We start from the raw sequence: 13987 nt of genomic DNA, 5'->3' as shown, positions 1-13987 counted from the left end.
ATTTACAGAGACATTACTGCGTTTCATGCCTGGGTAGTGCCACAAAACATGGTTCTTTTTTACCGAGACATCGCTGCATTTTCTGCCGCGATAGTGCCACAAAAACAGTTGTTTCTTCCCAAGATAATGCTGCATTTCCTGATGGGATAGTGCCACAAAAGTGGTTGTTTTTTACCGCGACATCGCCACGTTTCCCGCTGGGATCATGGCATGAAAAGCAATTCTTTTTTACCAAGACGTCGCTGCATTTTCTGCCGCGATAGAGCCACGAAAACAGTTGTTTCTTCCCAAGATAATGCTGCATTTCCTGCTGGGATAGTGCCACAAAAAGTGGCTGTATTTTACTGAGACATAGCCACATGTCTTGACGTGACCTTGCTATGAAAAGCGGTTATTTTTTTACCAAGTCATTGTTGCATTTCCTGCTGGGATTGTGCCACCTCAGCATTGTCGAAACATAAAGTTTTAACATATCCGCTACATAATAACGTGCAAATGTTTGAATCTGTTGTTGGCACAGTGCCAACATTGATTCTAGTTATTAGGTTACTACCTCAATGAACACATAATCTTTTTGTTTCCCTCTCTTGCTCTCTAAATCCACGGGGACATGAGGGTTGTGCGATGGGCAGCGCTGCGGGACAGATAAAGCCCTCCATCCTCTGCAGCATCATTGCATGTTCGCCTCGGTCACTTTGAAGTGAAGGGAATTAAAGAACCGGCAAATCCCTGGTCGTACACGATGGCCACGCGTGTTCTACATGGTGCTTACATAAGGAAATTGCTTTTCCATTTTTTTTTTCTTGGACCAATGGCCTTTCATCTTTCATGCCTGTGTAGAAGTGTGACTAACTGTGCCCTGAACAGACTGTGTGCTCTGTGTCCTCTCTGTCGGGGATGATGGAGGCTGACATGATGGTTCCCCTGTGATGTGACATGAATTGAAATGTGGAGGGAAATAGGGCGGCTGACTCCTGGTCTCTCATCCACACATTAGCAGCAGCTGTGGAACTCTAATACTCAGATAATAAGGATGTTTTCCATCTCCAATAATCATCTGGATTATAACCTCAGAGAGTTAAAGGCTCAGGTCGTTCTCATGATTGGACTTTACGCTCTCACTTGACGATGTTTTAAAGCAAAGGGGACAAACACACTAATCCTCTGACTTCACCAACTTACAAGATTATGATTTGGGATTTATGGGTATGAGTGGTGCAACTTTTGTGGGATGGATTAAGGCACATGCTCAATTTAAATTGAGGGCACTGATGATCTTGACATACTTGTCTTGATCCTGGATGTGGTGGAAGCTGTTCCTGTTCCTGCTCCTCCTACTGCACAAAGATGATACACTGGTGGTTGTCTGTCGCTGTGTCATGGACTTTGGATCATTAACTGGGATTTGGATGACTTTAATACACTTGAATGGTGTCATTTCCTAAAGGCTTCATTACAACTGACTGATTATATTCTGAATTTAGCTGAATACTGACGACCGGCCTGTTTCCCAAAACTGCAGTTCCATGAATGGCCACTCGAGGCTGGCTCCAAAAGCGAGTCAGTCCGATAGACTGTTTAAAACAATAAACTCCAGTTTGGCATTTTGGCTGTCACCATCTTGGATTCGTGGAGCCAGAAGTGACCACATGTGGACGAGAGGGTGGAGAGAACCCGAGAACCCTAATGCTAGCTACTAGCTTGGTTAGCTTCGTTATGGTTAACTGTGATAATGCTAATGTTAAGTTTCGCTAGTGGAAAGCAGGATTAAAACAAAATGTACTTAGCATAAAAACTGAATATCTGACACCTTAGAGGCTCGAGGCTTCAAAATGGGAGTCCACAAGTCAGTTGGTGACGTCATAGTGGCTACATCCATTATTTTATACAGTCTGTGGTGTGGACCAATCACCACACACTTACATCGTTTATGGTTCCTGTTGTGGCGGGAGAGTAGCCCTACCTTACTCTGAAATACGAGCTAAAAAAGTCCCTAAAAACGGTATAAACCAGTGGCTCCCAACTGGTGGGTCGAGGTCCAAAAGTGAGCCAGGGGTGCATTCTGAATTGGCTGCAAGGGTCTCGCAAACGTGTCAAGTTTGTAAAAAACACACTGTCTTTTGAGTCACAGTGAAATTGGTAAACTACGTATAATAATTCTGTGCCATAATTGTATATGTGTAATAGTAATAATTATAAAGTTTTCCCAAGCTATTTTCTTTTTTTCCATAGTATTTTTTAAACTAATTTTCTAAAAACAATTTCTAAATCTACTCTATCATTATTGTTTTCTTTTCTTTATTTCTTTATTTATTTTTGGGACATTTCTTACCAAGATGCTCAGTGCCTTTCCCCATATTTTTGAAAGACATCGCCCCAGTTAGCTGAGGGTTCAAAGGTTTAAATACTTGCAAAAGGTGTCTGAAAGCAGCACAAGGAAAGTGATGGTGCTCAAAGTTTCAAAGGGTTAAACTGTGTGGACCTTGAACTAATGAATGAAAATTTGAACCCTGTAATGGGACCAGTTGGGAACCACTGCTATAAACTATGATCACTCCTAGTTCTTGTGGGGTTCTTAAAACTTTGACAACGTGCTTTGGTGAGAAACATTTGAAAACTGCAGGGCACCTTTAAACTACAGGACCTTCAGCTGTTGTTCAATTGCTTTTCTATTAAGTGGGTCAAAGATCTGTTTTTAACCTCTGCACCTTTAAGACCAGGTGTGTGTCTTGTTTTTTAATTTCCACCTATAGTCAGTCAGCAGCCTTTACATCAAGGAAACTTTTTGGATCAGCACTAATGACCCTGTGCGCATCGGAAACGCCTTGATTCATTTCCTGCGAGGCGAGTTCTCGGTAACTTCTGGGAATTAGGGACACGACGGCGGCGGCGCATAAGCTCGTGTCTGTGGACACACGCTCCAAGTGGGCGGGGCTTAGAGTTTACACCTGCTGGCAGAGGGCGCGCTTCATTTCAGCACCAAGGACAGAGAGGGAGGCGGACACCTCGCAGAATTACAGGAGCAGCTCTGCTGGACTTCATTTAACCAGGAGGAATCATTCACCTGAACACTTGGATGAGTCTGGAGCTTCAAAACAAGGTGAGACATGAAATACAAAGTATTAAATGTTGTTTCTCACTTTGTCTCCTCACACCTGTGTGTCCTGTTTTCTCTGCAGGGTTTATTTCTGGCTTCATGTGAGGACCACTGCTGTCATGTCTTTGTCCTGCTGTGACTGAGGAGGAAACAGAAGTCACTCTCAGTTGGAATAATTCATCTCTCATCATGAATGGCTTTAATCTAACCGAGCTGAACTCCACTAATGAAGCACATGCTTACCCGTATTCAATGTCCATAGACGAGCCTCTGTACAGTCAGTACAAGCCCCCACCCAAGGACCTCATCCCCCTGCCAAAGGGGGTGGTGTACCTGCTCATGGCTGCACTGGTGGTTGTTGGAGTTGCCTATGCTATTGTTGGACATCTCATCAAGGACCTGGCCATCGACATAGCAGGTACTGCCTTCTGATAATATAAAGTTTAAAGAGTAATAACAGTTTGATCTGAGTCAATCTACTATTTAACATGTAGAGTGAAATGTATGGATTATAATTATAATTTATCATAAGGGTGATAATAATAATATAATGATGATGATGATAATAATAATAGTAGAAATAAGTGTAATAATACTAATAACAAAATTAATACAATAACAATAAATTAAAAAATACTAAGAACAAAGTCTCTTCAATAATAATAATAATAATAATAATAATAATAGTAATAATACATTAGATAAGGTCTAATCTGAACCCCTACCATGCATACCTTCTAACACGCAGTAACTGGTGCAGATATTATATTTTATACATTCTAGCATAATGCACTTTTTTGTTTTTATTCTATCTTATTTTATTAGGCTACTTTGTATTTACATATATGGATGCACGACATTGGATTTTTGGCCGATATCCGATATGCCAATATGTAACAACTCATCTGACCGATACGGATATTGATGTATCTACTTTTAATGATCATGAAATATTCTCTGTGGAATATGATTATATTATGCATGAATACTCACATCATGACGACCTACCAGCAGATGGAGACATGCAATACAATACTTTTCAATGTATGTAACATTCATTAATTATGCAAAATAAGAAAAGACATGTTGGCCGATTCTGATTCATTTTAAAGCCGATATCGGCCGATACCAATGACGTGCCGGTATTAACGTGCATCCCTATTTACATACTTCTACGTCATACTCTTATTCTTACTTTGAATCACAGTTTCCCATTGGGGATCAACAAATTATTTCTGATTCTGATTTAACGTTAGCTAACTATTTACCATTGTTCACCCACTAATTTTAGTTGTTATTCCACCATTTATTTAATATCTTAGCTAATTTCAACTGTTTTCCATGTCATTTATCATTAGCTAACATTAGCATTGTTACCTATTAATTTTAGCTGTTTTTTAACCATGTGTTCTACACTTTAGCCAGCTATTTCAACTGTTTAATTTAATAGGCCTATCTTTTTCAACCATTTATTTATCATTTCTAGCTAACTATATAAATGATTTATCCATTTGATTTACCCTTAGCTAACTATTTAGCATTGTTCACTTATAAATTTTAGCTGTTTTTTCACCATGCAGGCTGTTTTATACTTACGTTAACTTTTTCTTTGCTTTTTAGATAAATATTTCAGCTAATGTCACTCCATTTATTTTATATTTTAATATTTTTACCTAACTATCTTAACTATTTATTCATTACCTTAAGATAACTATTTTTAACTGTTTATCAATTTAACAAACTAGTCAATGTTATCATTGTTCACCCAGTAACTTAAGTTAATGTTATTTAACCATTTATCTAGTGTTATAACTTACTACTAACATTATTAATATTAACTGCTTTTCTTTAGCTTTAGCTAACTATATTAGCTGTTTAATTCTAGCTAACGTTATTCCACCATTTATTTTGTACTCAAAGCTAACTGTTTACACCTCTCTGCTCGCTTGCTAATTGGTTGTTGCTAATGTTAATTCAAAAAATAAATTAAATTAAATTAGATTCAGGTTGCCCAAATTCAATTGGCCAAATTCAGATCTAAAAAGTTAAGTTGAAAAATTTCAAATAGCAACATCCAGGCTATCAAAGACAGGCTAGGCAATAAAGCCTGAATGCAATTGAAACAACTTCTGGCCTATCAGAGCATGACATGTCAGTGAATTGTGATCCAAGAAAGTGGCTTGAAAACTGAAACGCAAACTTTTAACTTGAATTTTTAGATGAATTTCACCAATTAAATTTGAGCAACCTGAATATTTGTTTAAAAAAAATGTATAAATTCAGTAAAATTTATTTTTGGACCTAAATTTGTGAACATTGAAAAAATAAATTCAGCTTTTGAAACTGAAAAAAAAAAAAAAATTCATTTCAAAGAGGTGACTTTAGAATAAATAAATTAAAATATTATACGTGGTTTTTAAAGTAAAATATTTCAATGCTATGAATTCAGTGGTGTTAGGTATGGTAGGTTATGTCTCTTATTTGCTGCCATAAAAAAACACCCACAATAAGTATAAGGTAGCATAACATGGAAATAATCAAGTAAAACACAAGTACCTTAAAACTGTGCTTCTGTATGGTACTTAGTTACATTCCAACACTGCCTGGGGTGCATGTACCCCAGTTTGGAAAGTATTTAAGAGGCCGTTGATGTCATATCAAATCTATAATCCTTGTCTCCGTTGTTCAGATTGTTTGTTGGGTCCGATTGGTGATGAAGACAACAAGGACAACAACCAGACCATGGCGGCCAGCCATCCTCCCTCAGTGCATCCATTCGCCCACAATGCCTTCCATGTGTGGGACCAGGACGACGTGGTCATCCCTCTGACATACGACGAGAGCCCTCAGATCAGCCCGAGGCTGCTGGCCGCCATCCCCTACATCCCCTCTTTCTTCCCACACTCACACAGCCCGACGAGTCACAGCTCTCTGGCCTTTTCCAACAGCCCGGGGCCCGTCAGGGAGGTTGAGCTGTGACATTGACAAGGACCATGATCATGAACAGCCTTGATGACTGACGAGTTTTGGAACCCCAGAAACTCCGTCTGGTGTTGACTACACTGTGTCCTTCCTGCTTACATTTCTCTGAACGTGACTCTAGAGTGTTGTCTCCTTCACACATCATATCAACAGAAAAGAGAAGGCTGACCCAAGGACATAAAGGAGTACTGGAGGTCACTGGATATTGTCTCTGTGTGCCTGAGCTTCATAGAGAAGCTGTTAGACATATTAGATTCAGTTTAATAAAGCCCACAACGTGACTGTAAGACAGTGTGAGAGTGAACTTCATGTGAAGCGTGATGGACTTATGATCGAACTGGAGTATTAAGTGTGTCTTATTTGTGAAACTCACTGGTATTCTTTTGTCACACTGTTGTTCTTGCTCTTGAAGTGTCCCTTACGCCCTGCAGGAAGGCACCAGGGGTCAGACTGCTGCTGGAGGCTACTACATTATCTGTAGTCAACAAAGCTGCCTGCAGCCTGTAAACCACCCAGCTGGCTGTGTCACACACTTCGGCAAAACGTTATTTCAAGACACCAAGGGATTAGCTTAAGAGGGAGACTTAACGGAGTTCCAGCAATTCAACATGTACACAACTCAACTTAATCCTGCAGCCTTTGGTGCAGGTGTCGCACGCTCTCATGGATTCCCCCTGTGTGGTACAGAGACAGGACCAGCACATATTATTGCATAAGAAGCATACAGTATGCTGGGAGACTGAGCTAATTTCTCCTGTAATACCAGCCCACAGTCGCTCCTATTCTTAGATGTCAACTTGTATTGAATAAAAGGTGAAGAAAGTGTGAAGGCACAGCTTATTTTGCAGCTTTGGTTTGGCCTGTTTTAATAGAGGGATGCAACGATTCTGAAATTCTGGGCTGATAGCGATATTTAAATGAATAATTTGGCTGATAGCCGCTGACTCTTATGTTGTTATTTATTCCCCCTTTTGTTCCATGGAAACAAAGAAATCTTGAGGATAAAAAAATACCTGTTTTAAAGTTATCCAGTCTTTTATTATACTATTTATGAATGACAAATTCAATCACACAAATTTCGAAAACAACCTTTTATATAACCTTTTACATAATAAACATTATAAAAGTTTCAAAAGCCTTTTCACCATATATAAAATGCCATAATTCCCTCTCTAATTTCTATTTTAAATTGCTGTGAAAACAAACATAATTTTTTTATTTAAACAGCTGTTTAAGTTTCTAACCAAAACATACATTTTACAAGATCACATTTGAATCACATTTCGCGCATGAATACTTTAGTGTCTCATATTTTAAATTGCATTTTTCTGAGTAATTTCATGTGTACTGACATTTATAATGCATGGATATTTCTAAGTAGAATTTTTTTTATCAATTCAACTTTATTGAATACATCATTCATTTTTTTTCGTTTTATAAGTTGTAGAAAACAGATTTCACATTATAAAAATAATGAAACTTAATGCAACCTTTGTTAGCGGTTAGTTTTAGCCACCGGCTGCTAACAGCTAATGTTAATTAGCCACTCTCCTGCTGATGTCAATGTGGCTTTGTTGTTTATGATGTAGCATTATCAGGACAATGATAGAGTGTGTTCCCTGTCGTGTTGATTGTAAGTTCTTCCCAGAGAATATCTCTGTTCATCCCAAACACGTTTTCTGTTGTCTCCGGGACGACAGGACGGCATTAGTCTCAAGGGGCCGGTTGCACAAAACACCTTAAGTTAAGATTTTCCTCCAGGTCCTGGTTGAGGTTTCCTCAAAGTAAAATTGGTTGCACAAAACACTTGTAAGTCTTCTCCCTAAGGTTTCCTGTTCACCTAAGTATTTGTTTATCCTTACACTTAAGGAATCCCTAGACCGTTACACAAAAGACCTTATCAACTAAAGCAAGGTAAAAAAACAAAACCTTAAGGTACCTCTGACTCTGTCTTAACTGCAACATGACCGAGTTTATGGTGATAAATTAAAAAACTAACACAGCCAGAGAAGTTTTCTGTGAGTTTTTCCCTAACGAAGGAAACCTTAAAGGGATTCTGTGCAACTGTTTAAGTCCCTCAGCTAAAGTGCCCTACTTAAGGAGAAAGCTTTGGGTGTTTTGTGCAACTGGTCCCTGCTTTTTAGCCTGAACAGTATTGTGACACAACAGAAACACATCTGCCACTACCATTGGTGAATATCATCTTATTTGCTGATAGACTAATCGCAGCAGTTAACAGGCTGAATTTCAAATGATACTGATGTTTGGCCGATAAATCAGTGCATCACTATTTTAAAAAATACTGAACTAAATTTTAATGCTGCTGATCGGCCTAAAACACATTTAAAATGCAAAACAGGAGATTTTTCTTTATCCAAACCGTCTTTGGTCAGAAGTGAAATGATTCTGGGATGTTCTGTTCCTCTGCAGACTGAACCATGTCCAGCTAATATCATGTGGTCAGTTCTTGCAGCAAGAGCTTACTTTGTTAATTTGATCACTGAACTGTCTCTGAACTGGAGTCTAAAGCAGTGAAATGAAGAAAACGTCCTAAGACATTAACTGTATTAAACGTTCTATAAAATAAAATTGTATATAAAAAAAAAAGTGATAACATGATGGATTACAGGGGATTAGATGTAAGCAAAGAAATAAGTATTTCAACATGTTTCCACTCCGAGATTTGTTCACACATCTTTAAAATGTCTATAAAACAGCATTAACATGTTAACACAGTGCCAGATATACAACTGTAAACATTAAAGGACAGGAGGTTGTTAAAGAAGGTCAGCTGTAATCCCACGTCCCAGGATTTACAAACGCAGCCACAGCTTCGTTTCTCTCACAGACACAACAAACCTACAACTAGATATAAAATGTCCAGTAATCACTATGTAAAATTAGTCACATTCAAAAATCTTCATGTTCCCCTACTGATTATGCTTCCTCTCTCTCTCGTTTCTACAGTTTGCTGTTGTCAGATCGTGAAAATGTTTCTCAACTAGCAGCTAGAAACCTATAATTAAAATATCACTTTCAGTTGTAGCGGTGCTGATTCCCCAGATTTCACCTAACTTTGCAGCATTGGTGGTGAAAGCAAATGAATCTGTCCACACACTATTAAATCCTCCAAGACTTTCTTTTTACAATATGGAAACCAGAGCTAGCCAGCTGGAAAGACTCCACGCCACCGCTACTTTAGTCCAGCAAAATTTAGAGGAAAAAGCACCAGGTCGTCGACATGCGACGCACATTTTAGTTGATGAAACGTTAAAACGTGTTTTAATTTGATGTCCAGGCGGCACATTTTTACAACCTCTCCACCTGCTGATGACAAAGTCAGCTCGTGCACTATGTCACTTTAGAAATGTTAACATGATACATATGAAACGTACAAATGTAACATATCTGTGGTTTGCAGAAAGGTACGATACCAGCATTTTTTCTGGTGACTGGATGGAGCTGATGAACTGACTCTGGATAAGTACGTCATACAACCCCATTTCAAAAAACCTAACTATCAACAAACACAGGAGTCACAGAGTGATGATATTTGGAAAAAACTTTTTATTGAACATTTGTCACAATCCAAAAGTCGTATTTTCCCTGTACAGGTGGGTCATCTGCTGTAGTAACTGGGGCAGGGTGATGTAAAGAAGAAATCTGTTCTTAGTATGTAACAAAGTCGAGACTCGTGCTGATGTTTTGTTCGGCAGCGGAGTATGACGTCCTCCTGTGTTACGGCCCTCTGAAGAAGAAAATCTGTCTGCTGCTTCAGACCAACTGGTTTTACTGGCCAAGCTCAGACTGGAGAGAATAACTAGAGTGAGACGTAGAAAAGAGGTATCCCAGGGGAAGGTAAGATGGGTCCATTCATAAAAATGTTGGAGGGACCTCAGGACTCAAGTCGACATACGGGGCTGTCGTAGACCATCTGTAGGTTCACCTTGTGTCCCACCAGCTCTCTGATGTTGTTGATGCCGTACTTAATCATGGTGGGCCTGCGGGTCAGAGGAGAAGGCTCAGTGAGAGACTGAAGGGTTTGTGCTGTGTCTATTCCAGGTCTTTGGTGGGAGAGGAGGATTACTCTCTGTGGATTATGAGCCTTTCACAACTCACTGGCTCTGAGGTTATTAGCCATGACAGTTGTCCTCAGTTAAAACTCAGATATGACCAGATTTAAACACAAAGTACTCTCCATAAAAAGCAGCAGCGTGACAATCAAAGACCCTCATGGTGAGGTTTAGTTTGAGACTATTCTGAAAATACTTTAAAAGACTGAAGTCTGACACCCTCACATCTTGACACAATGTGAGTTTTAAGTCACGGACTATAAGATTTAACACAGACTGGGGATCTTGCAGGGCCTCTTCTTACAGCTACAACTACATTTCTTTTGAGATTTTTTTCCCATCCTGCTCCTGGTGGAAAATATTACACCAAACTCCCCTTAAGAAATATCACATATTAGCAGTTCCTTATGTGTCTGCAAATAAACACAACTCTAGAAACACCAGATAAAAGGCGTTAGGTTAAAATAATCGATTCATCTGATTCAAATCAATCTTCATTTGATTGACCTGCTATTGATTCATTAAATCCGAGATCAATCTTCAATATACGCTTTTTCCCCACCGATGTGTGAAGCTTTAACCCCGTTAATTTCATCAGTAATAAACAGGCCGCCGGCGCTAAATTATTACCAACCATAATCTTGGGAAGCTCCAAAATTACCATCTCTTTTATCTGTAACTGCGAACATAATTATAATAATTCAAATGAATAATGTAACTAGTAAACTGAAATCAGTCATAAACAGGATTAATCCTCTTCAGACAAGAAACTTTAACGTGTAAGATGTAGGTCAGAAAGATGTGAGCTCAGCAGCTGCACAGCGAGAGCACTGCTGATGTCTGCAGACTAGATCACACCTTTAATCCTTGAATGAAAAGAGATTAATAACAAGGTGAAGTTTGCACAGATGTACAGATGTGCTCCTGTTTTTCAAAATGCAGGTCACTCCTGATCTTCCCAACCTACTGAGCCCCTGAACGCAGTTTGTGGTTTCACAGTGAGTGTTGTGCGCTCACCTCTCCAGAGAAAGTCCCCAGGCGATTACAGACACGTCCTCAGGGAGCCCCATCGGCAGCAGCATCTCTGGTCTGAAGACGCCCGAGTTCCCCACTTCCACCCACTTTTGTAGTCCTGTAGTGTGTGGACAGAGACAAATTATATTACACAGTTGGTAGAAAAACAAATCACAAAACAGCAGAACGGCAGAGAGACGCTGAGGATTAAAAGTTTTCAGGCCTGCAGATAAAAAGGTTGTAATACCAATATAAATCATAGAACCTAGAAACATCCTCAAAATGCACGTACAGCCTTTAGGTGATCTTCACAGAATTGGATTGACGGACAAATGTATTCTTTCAACTCCTTTGTGCATTTGATCTACTTTGTTGAAGACGTTCAGGAGGAGCAATGTGGCTTCATCCTGGCCATGGAACAGTAAACCAGCTCTTAAACCCTTGTGGGACTGCTGGAGGTGTCATGGGAGTTTGTCCATCCAGTCTACATGTGTTTTGTGGACTTGGAGATGGCTTACGACCCTGTCCCCCAGGCATGTTTTTTTCCCCTAGGATGGCGAAGGCAAGACCCGCCCGACTACACTAACCCTAACCAATCTCATTCCTCATGCCTAAACCCAACCAATCCAGCCAAAAAAGGCAATGACTACTAGCCAATCAGAGGGAGAGTAGGGTGAGCCATGCCTTCGCCATAATAGGAAAAAAAAATTAGCGTCCCCCAGGGAGTCTTACGGGAGTACTGCAGGATTGTGGGGTACTGGGGTTTGCTGATACAAGCCATCCGATCCCTGTATGACCAAAATGAAAGCTGCATCCACATACTCTGCATACTACTCCTCCAGGGTTGTCCCTCGTCACCGATCCTGTTTGTGATATTCATAGACAGGGTCTCAAGGCATTGCTGGGGGGAGGAAGGAGTCCGGTTTGGGGACCTCAGAATTGCATCTCTGCTTTTTGCAGATGATGTGGTTCTGTTGGCTTCATTACACGATGACCTCCAGCAGGCACTGAGGTGGTTTGCAGCCGAGTGTGAAGTGGTTGGGATGAGAGTCAGCGCCTCTGAATCTGAGGCCATGGTTCTCTGGCGGAAACCAGTGGACTGCCTCCTCCAGGTTGGGAGAGAGTTACTGCCCCAAGTGAGGAAGTTTAAGTATCTCGGGATCTTGTTCACGAGTGAGGGTAGAATGGAGCGTGAGATGGATCTGCAGTTTGGCGCAGCATCTGCAGTGACGCACTTGCTGTGCTGGACTGTCATAGTGAAGAAGGAGCTGAGCTGGAAGACAAAGCTTTTGATTTACTGGTCCATCTACGTCCCAACTCTCACTATGGTCATGAGCTCTGGGTAGTGACCGTAAGAATGAGGTTGCAGATACAAGTGGCCAAAGTGAGTTTCCTCTGTGGGGTGTCTGGGCTCAGCTTTAGAGATAGGGTGAGGAGCTCGGACATGTGGAGGGAGCTCTGAGTAGAGACACTGCTCCTTGTTGAAAGGGGTCAGTTGAGGTGGTTCGGGCATCTGATCAGGATCCTCCTGGGCGCCTCCTGTTAGAGGTGTTCTGGGCACGTCTCACTGGAAGGAGGCCTGGGGCAGAACCAGAACACACTGGAGGGATTATACATCTCGTCTGGCCTGGGAACACCTTGGGGTCCTCCAGGAGGAGCTGGAAAGTGTTGCTGGGGAGAGGGACGTCTGGGGTTGTTTGCTTGGCCATATGGCCCACCCTTATTTGGCACACAGTATACTGGAGCAAGAAGCTGACAAATGTGCCTCCTTTTGCCATTGTGCCATTCGAATCAGAATCGATTTTGCTGTGTGAACTTGTTTGACAGGGTATGAATGTAACGGATCCTTATTTATATGTAAACGTCCTGCACTCCAGCTTTACATATGTGAGTTACAGGTAGCATAACCTCACATGACATGAATTTAATCAGTGTCAAAAGCCGAGACGGCAGCTTCTGTGATCTCGTGATCTGCTTAGCTAGTCTCCATCAGCAGGAGGTTAGCTGAGGTTTCCTCCATCGTGATTGGATTTAGCTGCTGCCTGATTTAGTTGAAGAATAACAAGGTGGGATTTCCTAGCTGCCCCTTCATCAGGTCGATATTTTTCATTTACATATGACAGACTGAGGACATTCAGCTGTAGCTAACGCTCTGGAAACAGAACAGTGATGTTGTGTTCAAGAAGGCTCAGTCAAGGCAGCATCACTGCAGATGATAAAAACAGGATCAATAAGATAATCAGAAAGGCTGGCTCAGTGATCGACCTAACTCCAGAGGTCACTTGAGGTCACTGTAGCAAAGTAACAAGGGCCAAACTGAAAATGTCTGCATTCAGTGAGCGACTCAGGATGCCTCAGTGTTCTTCTGAACCACTCAGAGGGTCTTCTGTTCCAGCAGCTGTCAGATTTTTAATGAACACTTTCAGATTAGGTCTCATCTGTTGATTATACACTCACCAGCTGCTTATTAGGTACACCTGTTCAACTGCTTGTTAACGCAAACAGCTAATCAGCCAATCACATGGCAGCAGCTAGGCATGTAGACATGATGAAGACGACCTGCTGAAGTTCAAACTGAGCATCAGAATGGGGAAGAAAGGTGATTTAAGTGACTTTGAACTTGGCATGGTTGTTGGTGCCAGAAACTGGGATTTTCAGCACAACCATCTCTAGGGTTTACAGAGGATGGTCCCAAAAAGAGAAAATATCCAGTGAGCCAAAATGCCTTGTTGATGCCAGAGGTCAGAGGAGAATGGCCAGACTGGTTCAAGATGATAGAAAGGCAACAGGAAGCCAAATAAGCACTGGTTACAACCAAGGT

General features: G+C 40.8%; 1 protein-coding gene across 2 annotated transcripts in view; it reads right to left on the bottom strand.

Moving 5' to 3' along the window:
- Positions 1-9626: 9626 nt before the first annotated feature.
- The window catches only part of farsa (phenylalanyl-tRNA synthetase subunit alpha), a 13871-nt gene continuing 9510 nt past the window's right edge, over positions 9627-13987 (bottom strand). For both annotated transcript variants that reach the window (XM_050068323.1, XM_050068321.1), the window contains exons 12-13: positions 11170-11284; positions 9627-10080 (exon numbers count right to left, since the gene is read on the bottom strand). In XM_050068323.1, coding sequence (XP_049924280.1) covers positions 9975-10080; positions 11170-11284 — 221 coding nt within the window. In that variant the 3' untranslated portion in view covers positions 9627-9974. The remainder of the gene's footprint in view (positions 10081-11169; positions 11285-13987) is intronic.

This window comes from Epinephelus moara, chromosome 18 (assembly GCF_006386435.1).
Source record: "Epinephelus moara isolate mb chromosome 18, YSFRI_EMoa_1.0, whole genome shotgun sequence".
In the NCBI taxonomy this organism is placed as follows: domain Eukaryota; kingdom Metazoa; phylum Chordata; class Actinopteri; order Perciformes; family Serranidae; genus Epinephelus; species Epinephelus moara.
The sequence above is the reverse complement of the archived record's forward strand: the minus strand, read 5'-3'. Positions and strand labels throughout refer to the sequence as shown.